Genomic DNA, 13,423 nt, shown 5'->3' with positions numbered 1-13,423 from the left:
GTCTCATCAGTATCAATTTTTGTCAAGTACTTATCTAGAAAATAAACAGAAACTCAGGTTTATCTGTAAATTACATTATGAAACACACCATTAAAAAGGCATCTGAAGGAAAACAATTAATTTACCTACCTAACATTTTCTCATGATTGGTATTAAAATCTCTTAAGATGAAGAAAAAAAAATAATCAGCCTATCATGCTTTAATCTCTTCCTCAAAGTACAGGGTTTGTGTCTAGATTTGGCAACTGAGAAGAGATCACCATCCATTTCAATAGTTTGTCACACAATTCACTTGAGACACAAATGCACTGAAAATCTGTAACCATGTGATCTTAAGAACATTGTTACCTGCTTACTAAATTCATCAAAGTTCATAAGGGGCCCATTGTGGAATGTGGGATAATAAAACACGTATGCCAGCATCCAAAGGAACGAGTGGGATGACTTCTGGGCAGGTCCATGCCAGCAGTACTCCAGGCTGAAGCTGGTGCAGAAGAGGCAGCGGACAGACACAGTGAAGAGCAGCAGATAATACTCGTTTTCGGTGTCGTACCACTTTCTCTGCAAGATAAATCAAAGTCAGATCATGACAGTGCACTACTGTGTTTCTTATATAGCAGGGCAGCAATGTCCACACAGATCCTAACTTTCAGGGTCAGCAGCAGCAGGAAGCAACTAAAGCGAACAGCAGCTGGAATGAGCATCTGAAGTGAACAGCACTACTTAATGCATGAACAACAAGCACTGGCTGTTGAAGGAGAAAGGGCCTCCAGAACTACTGCAACCAGCATAGAAACAACAGACTGATTTCAGAAACATACAGGTTATGAAGAACTATGACAACAGGATAGTTTTTCTTATAGGAATCCCTTTATCTCCCTCAGATTTGGTCCAGTAATACAATATCCAAACCAGCTGGCACCACTATGGACAGCCAAGGGACCACTAGGGCTGAAGCCAAAGCTGCAGTTCAGATCCGAAGAGAAACAGTCACTCCAGAGAGTGCTCAAGGCTGGTAAGATGTTACTGAGCCTTTATCAAGCTTTTGACACTCCCTGTCACACCTGTTTCCAACAACAAGAAAAAACAACCACATCACAAAAAAACTTGGAAACATCAGCAAACATACTTTGGCTGATCCGTATAGCAGCAAGCCCTTTCCTCCCCTCAGCGAGGCACGTCTGCCTACACCACACGAAGAGCTCTGCCCTCTCCCTGAGCACCAGGGCCACAAGCCTTACAACATATGCCCAGTTTTTTCCCTTCGTCAAAGTAAATGCAACAAGGACATTTCCTCACAACCAAGCAGCAGTTTCTCTAAAACCTGTACTGCACAGCAAAAGCCATTAGAGAAAGAGAAAAAGTGAGCTTGCACCAACCAGTTGTGAGCAATTCATTTGGTACAAATCAAAGTGTTGGAGAAACAGTACTGCTTTCCATGCAGAAGGCTACAGTCACCAATAAGGTACAGCCAGGCTTGACTAAGCAACTCCTGGATATGAACTCAAAAACCAGCACCTTAAATCAGTATGATTACAGCTCCAAAGAACAAGAAATGTGTTTACTAGAGCACTAATAAAGTATTATCATACTCCAGCTCTACAGAATACCACTTACGCACTAAGGGAAATACTTTCATGTCAACGCACCGGTCAGCATGGTTGAGAAATACGACTTTTCTAACTGGAGAAGCTCCAGCATGAGGCCCTGCAGCTCTACTGCCTAAGGTTTTTCAAAGCCAACTTCTGCTTACATCAACTGAAGGGATAGTAGTCCATCACAGATAGCTGCCATAATGGACGAAGACCACCACAATTAATTTGATGCTTAATTAGTCCTTCTCACATTACCTTGGCTTCTTCCACAGCTGGTATGCGTAAAGTGGATAGCAGGATAAGGGAGCACAACCATGTCAGGAGTGACAGCTGGAACTGAGCCACAGCAAATGAAATTGTTGCATGTAACAAAATGACAGCAAAGCCCTTGATTCCCAGTAACAACCAGCAGGCAGCCATTCCATAAACCATCAAGCACCATGGTTTATACTGTTAGAAAAAGAAAAATGAACAGATATTAGTTTGGTTATTTCTAAAGGAAAAAAAGGACTCAATATCTGTGCTGTCCTACAGAGGATCTATAGTAGAAACAAATGTAGTCAGCAAGGTTAACAACACATATGAAACACAGGGAAACCCAACTGTATCTATAAAGATGGAAGGTAAGGGGTTTCTGTAGAAGCATGCGAGAAATCCAAAGCCTCCCTGATCTAAGAGAGGACATAACTTCCTCCTTTCCTTCCCCAAACTAGCAGGTATGGCACCACATGTCAGTCATTTCCCACAATCACGCCAAAACCTAAGAAGTCATCACTTCACAGTCTTGGAAAGGAATAACCACACCATTCTCTTGTGTACAGGTCAAATGACACCGGTTAATACTCCACAACAAAGCACAGGCTTTCATGGGTTGGTGGCTGAAGTCTCCAAACACTAAGGCAACCAACCCACTCCCTCTCACTTATGCATCATTACAGACCCACTCACACAATTCTCCCCACAGAATGGGATTTCCCACACTAAGTAGTCTCAGTGCCAAGTTTCCCATGCCCAGAGTAAACTGAAACACACAGAAACTCCCCACTGTGAAGAAAATTCATACATACCTTCTCCACCAAGAGCCTGGACACTTGTGATACCAGGAGGTGACCAGCCAGAAGCCATAGTATACGTTCCCTTCCCCATTCGATCCAGTAGCTCCACTCAAAGTCCATGGGGTCCTGGGGCAGCAAGGGAACTGGTCAGTATATGTATCTGGCCGTAAAAGCATGCTCTTACAGGACAAGGAAACACCTCCATAACACACCAGCTCTGTTACCCAACACCGCAGACTTAACATCTGGGGAACATCTTGTTCCAGCAATGCAGTCAGATCACTTACAGGGGTGAGCTCTGACAGCTCCATTTTGACTTCCAATGATGTGAAATTCAGAAGAAGGGTTTTAGATGGTGTTATGACTCCTAAACCCCACGCTAGCACTGAACCTGATCGAGCAGCAATCGCTGCCATTCCATACAAGTGCCATGGGAGTTTTCTAACCACAAAGTGGGCAGGGAGGTACCTACACACACACACACACTCTTCCTCCCTGGGACATGGGGAACATGCTGGTGACTACAGAGAGATGCAGCCTGGAACACGGGTCCCACTTCTCAGGGCTGCCCAGTCCAACACATCCGTGCTTTGGTTCCCCATTAGGAAGCTTCCTGGGAAATAACAAATTAAGTCTGCTACTACCGTTCCTGACCATCTCTTTAAACTGAACAAACTCACACCTCATCTTGCCCTTATCCTTTTAATTTTAGGAGGTTTTTTTTTATTTAGAAAGGAAAAAAAAACCACAAACAAACTGTTTTGGACTATCCTTAACCCGCGCAAAGTTTAGCCAGGAATTTTTCTTTTTCAATTTCTGTCAGCCTTTTAAGAAAAAGCTTTTAAGAAAGGTGGCAGAGAAGCAGAGCACTGCCTTCCCTGTGCATGCCCCTCACCTCACCTGAGGGATTCAGAGAACAGCTCTGCTCTGCCTTGGAAGACCAAAAGCTTGGGTGAAAAGGCATCTTACCCGAAGAGAAGTTTCACTCCCTGTTTCAAGAAAGCCTAGTTGGGATCAGATTAAAATCACGTCAGCTGGAGATTCCTGGGACATGGGTTTTTTATCTAAATTAGGTAAGAGGGATCAGCTGGTAGCCCTGTCCCCCATACAGAGCCCCACTAGAAGATCATCTCCACAATTGCTTTATGACTTTCTTGAAAGCACCTTAAAGGTCCCCTACAAGCAGTGATGGTGGGACTAAACACCAAAATACTTCCACAGACATGCATTCCTGGTCTTGTGTAAATCATCCTCAATAATATTTGTGTGCGATAGCTGCACTTCAAAAGGATGTGAGGCCAAAAGCAAACAAAGGGAGTGGGGGGGTTGGTTGTTTTTTGGTTTGGGGTAGAGGGATGCTAGTTTTCTTACTATTTTTTTTAAGACCAACCATGTTTCTTAAAGCCCTTATGCCTCAAAAATCTGTTCTCTATGCTGGACTACAGCCAATAGAAGAAAACGTGTGTTTACTTATGTTTGGCATTATTCAAACCACCCAGTCCCAGGAAAAAGGGGAAAAGGGCTGCAGGAAATGTCAAGGGTCATCATAGCTTTTAAGGACAAACAGTAAAACAGAAGGTTATTACGTAATATAATGAAACGCTTAGGCCAAGATCAAGAAATTAAATAAAACTTTGGATATGATTCTTAGATCTAGACACACTTGGCAAGTCCTTCTTCCTCATGAGAAACAGATAAAATTAACTACGAATATCCAGATCTTCAAAGTTGCTATAAATATCTGAAGCTAAATCAGATGCTCAGGTGAGCAAAGGGCATGGAGACAAGATGTTTGCATTATTGCCACAAAATAAAAGATGATGGTACCAGTCATCCATCCTACCTTTTTGAGGCCCCGAAAGAGAGTCCCTGGTTCCAGCCCAAACCTTCTGTCCATCACAGCTTCGTACTCTGCAGAGAAGAGCAAACCTTTGCTAAGGACACAGCAGCCAGAGCAGAGAGTCAAAGATGTGGCCTCTGCTGCTCAAGAGCACCACAGTCCTGTGTTGCTTCTGCTGCTGGAGACACTCAGAGCCACGGAAGGGCACATCACCGTGCTCACCAGGCAAGCTGCCCAGCTAGGCCACAGCTCTGCCCCACGGCAAAGGCAAAGCCACTGAATTGCCCAGAACCTATGCTTTGATTCCCCCTTGCAACAAGAGCAGTAGCAGGCAGTGACCAACCTTTTAGCACACAGAACCTGCACTGATCCTCACTTCCACTCTTTCAGGGCTGCCTGGTTTCTCCCATCAGAGCAGAAGGGACACACAGTCCTGACAGTGACCAGTACAGCCAGAGCAGGGCAAAGCCTCTCAGACAAGCTGCCTCCAGAGCCCGTTCCCATGCAGCCTTTTGCCATCTCTGCAAAAGACGCTGCACGTGTGGGTGCACAGCCCTGCGCCCATTTACCCAGTGCTTCCTTCACTGCCCTGCAAGTGCCTTTCTGGTACTCCTGTTCTTCCCTTAAGCTCTTCTGAGAGCCAGCCAGGGTCATTAATGGAGAACACCTTGTTGATTAAATCCTAACGGGATGCATTACAGATTTCTCTAACAAGCCCCTCTAACTAGCTATACTTTTATTAGATAATACCCTTTTTATTTCCCTTAAGATACCAATTTGCTAGAACACAGCTTCTTTTCATTTATAAGTTGTATTTAAACTATTTAAAAGCCCACCCTTCCTTTGCACTACACAGCTCCACTGAACCAGAACAAAGCCACTGTAGCAGCTACCAAGAGGTTACGCAAGGCACGGGAAGCTGTCTGGAAACAAACTGACCCCAAAAGCTGCACAGAAAACCCACCACAGGAGCCACAGAGCTCCAGGCTGGGAGCCACACCTGCCCTGGGGCCTCCCCAGGTTCAGGCTAGACCAAGCACCATCAGGAGGCACAGCTGCTTCTAACCACCCACCTCCAAGCAGCTGCAGGTGAGAAGGTTCAAGACCAGCCAGGAAAAAACTCAGTTCAGAGCCAACATTCCTGCACTTCCCACATTTGAGCAGCTGAGTTTGAGAGGTCTCCCTCATCTCTTTCCTGACAGCCAAGTGCCAGGACACCACTGCCAAGGGTGGGTGTCCCAGCACTCGATGCAGAAAAGCCTTGGGAAAAGCTCTCTGCCCAGCTGGCACCTGGCTACTGCTTCCTCACAGAGGGCTGGTTTGCAGCCAGGGATCGCACAGGCACTCCTTGCAGAAGAGCGAAGTAAAACCAACCCAGAGAGGACAACTCAAGCCGAACAGCCTCACCGGCCGCCAGCTGGAAGCGCTGCCGGAGCGAGCACAGCCACATCGCAGACTTACTTTGAGACACTTGGTGCGCTTCGTAGAAAGCGTAGAGGTGGGAGCCCACGGCCAGGAGCCCGTAGAGACACATTTCCCAGGCCGGCAGCACCATCGGCCCGGGGGCTGCTTCCCCGCAGACCCCGCCGGCAGCCTCCCTGCAGGGAAAGAGGGGACGGGAGAGGTTTCCCTGCGGAAAACGGACAAGTACCGATCAGCGGGACACCCCGCATCGGGCACCGCACGCCGAGCCCTCGGTGGGGGACCTGGGAGGGCAGGGCAGCAGCCACGGAGCGCGTCTCAGGCCCCGGCGCTGCCCGGGCCCTGCGGCGAGGCGGGTCGGGGCAGTGGGGCGACCGGGCTCCGCCGGGAGGGGAGACTAAGTGAGCCCTGCCCGGCCGCGACGGCTGCGGAGGCCCCGGGGCTGAGGGCTCAGTACGGCCCGGGCCCGGTGGGGGCCCTAGGGCAGGACTAGAGCCAGGGGCGGTCCCCGGGTGCTCTCGCCGACTCGGGACTGAGGGGAGCGAAGGAGGGACCCCGCTCTTCCCTTACCTGAGGAGGGCTCCGCCGCCAGGAGCGGGAGCAGCAAACCCGGGTGGGTCGAGCCGAAACTCCAGCCCTGCGGCGGGCAAGCGGACCCCCGGCGAGGGGCCGCTCTGGGATCAAGACACCCCCACCGCTCCACAGAACACCCGGCCGCGGCCCCGCCCGCCGCGGCCGCCCCCCACGGAGGGTGGGCGGGAGCGGGGCGGAGCTCCCCGCCCCTGCGCAGCCTCTCCCGGCCGCCGAGCGGCGCCGCAGCCCTCCCGCCGCGGTGGAGCAAGCCCCGCGGCCTGCGCCGGCCCCGCCGGGCCTCGGGCTGTGGCGCTGCGGCTCCGCCCGTCACGGCCGGCAGCTCCGTGAAGGCGGGGCGTGGGCAGGCCGCGCTCTGCCTCCTCCCCGGCTGCGGCTGTATGAGGTTCAATAAGGCCAAGTGCAAGGTCCTGCACCTGTGTCGGAGCAACCGACCGGCATCAATACCGACTCGGGGGGTAAAGGGCTTGAGAGCCGCCCTGAGGAGAAGGACTTGGGGGTACTGGTGGATGAAAAGCTGGACATGAGCCAGCAGTGTGCACTCACAGCCCAGAAAGCCAGCCGCATCCTGGGCTGCATGAAAAGAAGTGTGGCCAGCAGGTTAAGGAAGGGGATTCTACCCCTTTACTCCAATCTGGTGGGACCCCACCTGGAGTGCTGTGTCCAGCTCTGGGGCCCTCCAGACATAAACCTGTCAGAGTAGGTCCAGAGGAGGGCCACAAAAGTGATCAGAGGGATGGAACACCTGTCCTATGAGGACAGGCTGAGAGAGTTGGGACTGTTCAGCCTGGAGAAGAGAAAGCTCCAGGAAGACTTTATAGCAGCCTTTCAGTACTTAAAGGGGGCCTACAGGAAAGATGGGGACAAACATTTTAGCAGGGCCTGTTATGATAGGACAAGGGGTAATGGCTTTAAACTAAAAGAGGGTAAATTTAGACTAGATAGAAGGAAGACATTTTGTACAATAAGAGTCGTGAAACACTGGAACAAGTTGCCCAGAGAGGTGGTAGATGCTCTATCCCTGCAAACATTCAAGGTCAGGTTGGACGGGGCTCTGAGCAACCTGATCTAGTTGAAGAAGTCCCTGCTCGTTGCATGGGGGTTAGACTAAATGACCTTTAAAGGTCCCTTCCAACCCAAGGTATTCTATGATTGCATGAAACATTGTTGTCTTTGGGCATGAAATGTGTGATACAGGTCTGCTTAGATCTGCTGAGAACCTATCAGTTGGCTTATATCAAACGTATGAACCATTTGGGTTCTGGTCTCTGTTTCTGTAGCATTTATCAGGATCTGACTGTGGATGCAGGCACCCTCACAGCTGAGGGATCGTAAGAGTATCACTTGCATAAAGGCATCCTTGGAAAAGGGTGCTGGCTTCACTGTTTTACAGGAGCTGGGAAAAGCCACAGGGATGGCACTGGGAGACAGGTGCTGCAAGGAAGAGTGAAAACATAGACATTTTCTTAAAGGTATCGGCCTCTGAAAAGCTGTTCCAAGACATGTTGTGTAAATTAATGATTAAGTAAAAGTGAAGAATTGTATTCAGACCAAAAGGATGCCCATAACAGCCTCTCATAGACTTTTCCCCCCTCCTGGAGTGTGAGGTACGCGAGTGCAGAGACACTTTTTACAGTCATCACGATATAACTTGAGAAATTAGCAGGTCTGAAGAGCACCACCAAAACAGGAATGTGGGGCTGGAAGTGCTGGTGCTGACAACCACATCATGGATCAACCTGCATTTTAGCAGGGTGAGAGGGTTCCCTCCTCTTGGCACTTCAGATGCAGCTAATGAACCTCACTGCTCTTAGCATTAAAAACACATTGACTTTCCAGGCCAAAAGGTTTGGGCAATTTATGTTCATCTGATCTTGCACAATGTGACTTTTATCCTTCTCTGTTGTTGACATCAGTGATGTCATTTTTTAACGAGGAAAACATCTCATACCCTTTTGTGGATGTTGTCTTGCTGGATCTTTAGGTTCCTCTTTTAAATGGGGTTTCAGTTCTCCTGATCACCTTGAGACCTTCTTTGCATATTCAAATTCCTGTTTCCTGATCTTTGAACACCAGGCTTGTGTCTGATACTCCAGGTGAAGTCTCACTGGTACAAGGGGTTAAGTCTTCCCTACCTGACCAGACATGCGTCTCCTGGTGTCTCCAAGAGTGACATCTTTCCATCAGAGCCACATGGCGGTCTCTAATAATTTTTCTTTTTGCCTTCAATTTTTCTTCTTGTCTCTCTTTGCCAGGAAATTACTTAGCTTCAATATACAGTGTCAATTTTGATAGCCCCTAGGTGTAAGATATTGTATTTACTCTGTGCAACTGTCATAAAATCTCAAGGTCAGCTACATTCTCCTCTATGATACCCAGATCCTCTTCTCTGCTGACAGGGCTTCCCCAATTTTTGCCCCCAGCAGGTTAGTCAGTACCTTCTCCCCCCAACAAAAAATACTACATCACCTGCATGAAAGCACCAGAACAGCACTCCTGCATTTGTAAAAACATTCCACAGCACTGCAGCCGACTTATGGCCACTAAGGGTCAGCAGAGCTTGTATTTTCCTGCAGTTTCGTGGTTTCTGGTCAATGGTGTGAAGTTGGTATAGGCAGCAGGCCCTCTAGATGGCTGCATAACACAAACAGTATGCACGCAGGAGTGGTACTGCAGCTTCCAAAAGGGAAAAGGTATAACAAGTTACAGCCGTTACATCAGATTATACTGAAAAGGACATCTTTGTCATTAGTTATGTGGTGACATCTAGGAGCCCAAGCATCCTCTAACCAGGTGGGCAGCTACCCTTCCACAAAGGTCACTGCCAAGCCCGTGGGGCAGGAACACTGACAAACTCTGACAATGTTCCCAGCTGGAAGATCTCACTGCCTGGACTTCTACATTAGATAATTTTTATTTTTTTTCTACCCACCCTTATTCAAAGAATTTTATTAGTAAAACATGACAAGAAACTCAATGAATGACTTTGCAAGACTAGCTGTAAACTAAGCTGCTGAACATTACTGGCATAAACACCTACGCATTGACATGGCCCTCACCATTTTAGATGGCACAATTAAGAAGCGAGTCCTGCTGCTGCTATAGTCACTGACAGGCAGCAGAGGAACCTGAGAGCAAAAACCCTAGAAAAGTGGCAGCAGAAAGCCTCACTTCTCATTTATCAGCAAGAAAGTAACGTATTTTAAAGGTTTCTTGCCCAGTGACCCAGCAGCTGCATAGGCCTGGCAGCCTCTTCAAGGCATCTGCCCTTTGGGAAGAAAGTGGTATGATGCTGAGAACATGTGTGACAAGTTTCTCCAAGGCCAAAAAAGCAATCCACCTTGGGCAGAATGATGATTTGTGATGGTAGAGGTGTTTCTCTGGGACAAATTCAGAGTATCACTCCTGCTTGAAGGTTTGAACTACTCTTATTCTCCACCACTCTGTCCAATGGTGACAGAGTGCAGAGGCAACAACCTGCCAAAGGGGTCCATGTCCATCTTCACTACTGGGAGCCAGCTGGAAGGCATCCAGTCTCCACCATGGCCTTGATAAACAGTGCAGGGTGCAATGCCAGCCTCTTGCAGATCAGTTCAAGCACTACTAGAAGAGAGTCTGTCTCTGGCAGATGTTCATGTTGCCTTTTTTTATTTCCATCTCTTCTGAAGCTGGTATAGCACCTCAGTCAGAATCGTTGAGTTTTGACTGTAAGGTTCAAATGCCATTTGGTGAGAGTCTCCCTTTCTTATGCGATCAGCTATAGATGTGATCATCAGAAACTTCAGCAAACGATTCCAGAATCAAGGAGGACAGAAGTAGCAGGAGCACTTTTAGAAAGGCCCTTAGTATTGCCTTTCTGTGCAAGTTCTGAGGTGAGCTTGTTTCAGAACTCTTCATTTTTAGAGCCTTGTGGTGGCCATGGGGGCAGGGCAGGGTGGGACCATAAAAGGCAATGAGGTGGGTGACTGAGGCATTCTGCAGCAGGGAAAGTAAACCAAAACGTGCATTTTTGAGGAAACCCTTTTTTAACTTGTCATTTGTTTCACATGCCATTAAGAAATCAAAAGGAGTATGAAACCAGCAGTGGAGTCCTCAGTCAGGCTAAAGCATAGGGCTTCTCACTGCTTTTCTGAATGTAAAGTCCCCCTGGGAATTACAAGCGGTGCCTTAGAGCTTTCCCTTACAGGTTGATGTTTCACATCAGTGAACCAAGCCTCATTCACCCTCTGGAAATCACACAGTAATGCACCCTGCGTGCAACATCTGAGTGACGGGACACAATCAGCACCCACTGAGAGTCTGCAGATTATAAGTTCAGCAGCAGACAGCAGGAAGAACTATGTATATTTAGAAGAAATTACAAGTATGACAAGAAATCTCCATGAAGCAAAACAGCAGTATTTAAATGGGGAGAGTCAGAAATATGAAAGGTGTGGTATTTACAAGGAGAGCCAAGTGAGTCTTCCAATAGCCAAGTTAAATATGACACAACTGAGGTTAACATGAACCCTCCCTCTGGAGATCTCAGGCACAGAGTTAGGGACTCTAGGGAGATAACATGCAAGTTTGCCCTTTTCTGGCTTGGCTTAATGAAAAGTGAACATTACACTAAGTTGGTCAGCATTGCAAATAGCCCCATCTTCACAGGTCCCTCTCTTATCTGATCCCCATCCCTGAAACTGGCTCTTTGTGAAGTGCCAAGCATTTTCTTCTCCCCATCACCTTTAGCCGTATCTATGTAGACATTGTTTATAAAGAGATCCTTGCAATGGCAAAGCCAGTATTGCTGTGCGTGCAGATACAATAATTTTCCTGGCTTCCTTTTAACGAATCTCTTGCATCTTTGAGAACTTGTTTCATGCTCTGAGGCTGGAAAATTACCATCATGCTTCTGACTGAGGATTCATAAAATTACTTTTGGAAAAAATACATTAAATTAATACTGTATTGTAACTAAGCAGCTCACTGTTGGATTCATGCTGGGAAACCACTCCTTGTCTGAGCCTTTTAATGGATTTCTTTACTGATTATCCATTTTTCCCTCCAACAAAAACAGTATTGTAAGTGAAGTCATGCAGCCTTACTCTCACCATGGATGTAGAGTCCACTTGTGTTTGGTTACTGTACCTGGGGTGAGGTTCAACTGTGCTACCTTGATCATGTCTGAGTCTTGGTTAATCATGCTTGAGTCCTAGTTTCTAAGTTGCCAGCTGTTAAACACAAAGGGGTTTTTTATGCCTTTTCCCACAGTATTACTTAGACGTCTAGCTTTAAGTGTGAAATGATGGAAGTTAAGGGGATGGTGAGTCAACTCCTGCATACCTTAGCCATCATATTGAAATCTTCCATGATTGCTAGCGAGGAAGTGGATAATCCACTACTGGAGTATTTAAACACCTCAGTGTTTCAGTATCTCAGTCATCCCTGGGCAGAATGGATGGACCACCCCAAACATGGGAGAAGGGATTCTTCAAAAAAAATCCCTACTTCAGGTATTACTTATTTTTAAATAATAAAGGAAGGAAATTCAGAAAAAAGGCCAGATTACAGCCAGTTTACTCAATTATAATTTAGATTATTACAAACGATGGCAAGACTCCCACCTGACCTCCAACAGGGCCAGTAGCTGACAAAATGTAAGTGATCCAAAAGGTGTTTTAAATTTAGTTATACTGAAGTTGTAAATCAGATGCAAATCTCATTCTATCATACCACATTATAGACGTCTTTTTCAGTGGCATAAGAAATTACTCCTATCTGTGCACATCTATATTTAATCCATAGTTATATTCCTGAAAACATAGCCTTTTTAATCAGTTCAGTGAATGGAATAAATGTAGCAAAAAACCAAAATACGTGTGAGATTACTATATGATAATTGACAAAAAATATTCAGACAGATCGCTCTTTCTCCCTGCCAACTGAACAAATTTTCTAAACTCTCCATCTCTTCACACCACTTCGCTACATGAACAACCAGTAAAGGATCATTTCAACTACCGCAACCACCTGTATTTTACAAATTTATCCTTTACTTCCTATTGCTTGCTGTATCTTTGTGACAGAGTGGGAATACATTCCAGGTTGATTATTTCTATTTGGCAGAATGTTGTTTGGCGGTTTTTTTTGTCTTTTTAAGGTCTATGAAACTAAGAGAACTCAGTGGAGTTGGCTGTTCACAACATCACAAATGGAACCAATACAGCCCTGTCCAGACAAAACCAGCAGAGGACTCAGAAACTTCTCCCTCATAGCAATCAGGCAAAGATATACACCTTAGTCTTTTATGTCAACTGTCTGGTAGAAATATTTCTTAAAAACATTTCTAAGTGGATTCTGATATCTTCTATGAACGGATTTTGCTACATCTTAGCTTCATTTGTTATGCCAATATTTTCCTTATTATTCAGGCTGCCCTCTCTTCAGGGATGTTTTGTTCCATAATTGTGTGGGGCCTGTTCAATGATGCCTTAGTTGCCAATTGTTCCTTCTAAGCTCTACCACAACATGGATATTAAAAAGTCACTGAATACTAAAGTCAGTGCAAGTATATTCACGGCCTTATGGCTGCAGGTTCCTTTTTCCCTTACACATACACACACTTAGATCAGTCTGCAGCTGCCTCCACGTTGTATTGCAAATAAAAAGCTTATAGCTGGTTTCCTACTTAAGTACATGGATGACACCTTAAGAACTAAGCTAACATATTACTGGTCAGAAGGAGCATTCCTCTAGGGATATTTCAGAAAACAAATGCTTTTGTATGTTTTTTCTGAGAAGCTTTCTTGCTTTGTGCATTGACTTCCTCCTAATTTGTCTCCACGTTATGTTTCACCTTTTCTTCAAGACAGGTCTTCCAGGATGGTACTGAAAGAAGGTACTGGTACCTCCTCTTCCTGGTAGTCCAGGATGGGCTTCCA

The 13,423-nt window shown here is 46.5% G+C and overlaps 1 protein-coding gene across 1 annotated transcript in view; it reads right to left on the bottom strand.

The window, feature by feature from the left end:
- The window catches only part of HHAT (hedgehog acyltransferase), a 152,293-nt gene extending 146,211 nt beyond the window's left edge, over positions 1-6,082 (bottom strand). Inside the window, exons 1-5 of the mRNA XM_074168775.1 lie at positions 5,952-6,082; positions 4,494-4,561; positions 2,663-2,776; positions 1,851-2,045; positions 349-561 (exon numbers count right to left, since the gene is read on the bottom strand). Coding sequence (XP_074024876.1) covers positions 349-561; positions 1,851-2,045; positions 2,663-2,776; positions 4,494-4,561; positions 5,952-6,045 — 684 coding nt within the window. The 5' untranslated portion in view covers positions 6,046-6,082. The remainder of the gene's footprint in view (positions 1-348; positions 562-1,850; positions 2,046-2,662; positions 2,777-4,493; positions 4,562-5,951) is intronic.
- Positions 6,083-13,423: the final 7,341 nt, after the last annotated feature.

The sequence above is a fragment of the Numenius arquata genome, chromosome 2 (assembly GCF_964106895.1).
Source record: "Numenius arquata chromosome 2, bNumArq3.hap1.1, whole genome shotgun sequence".
NCBI classification, from domain to species: Eukaryota; Metazoa; Chordata; class Aves; order Charadriiformes; family Scolopacidae; genus Numenius; species Numenius arquata.
This window is presented reverse-complemented; position numbering and strand designations above follow the sequence as displayed.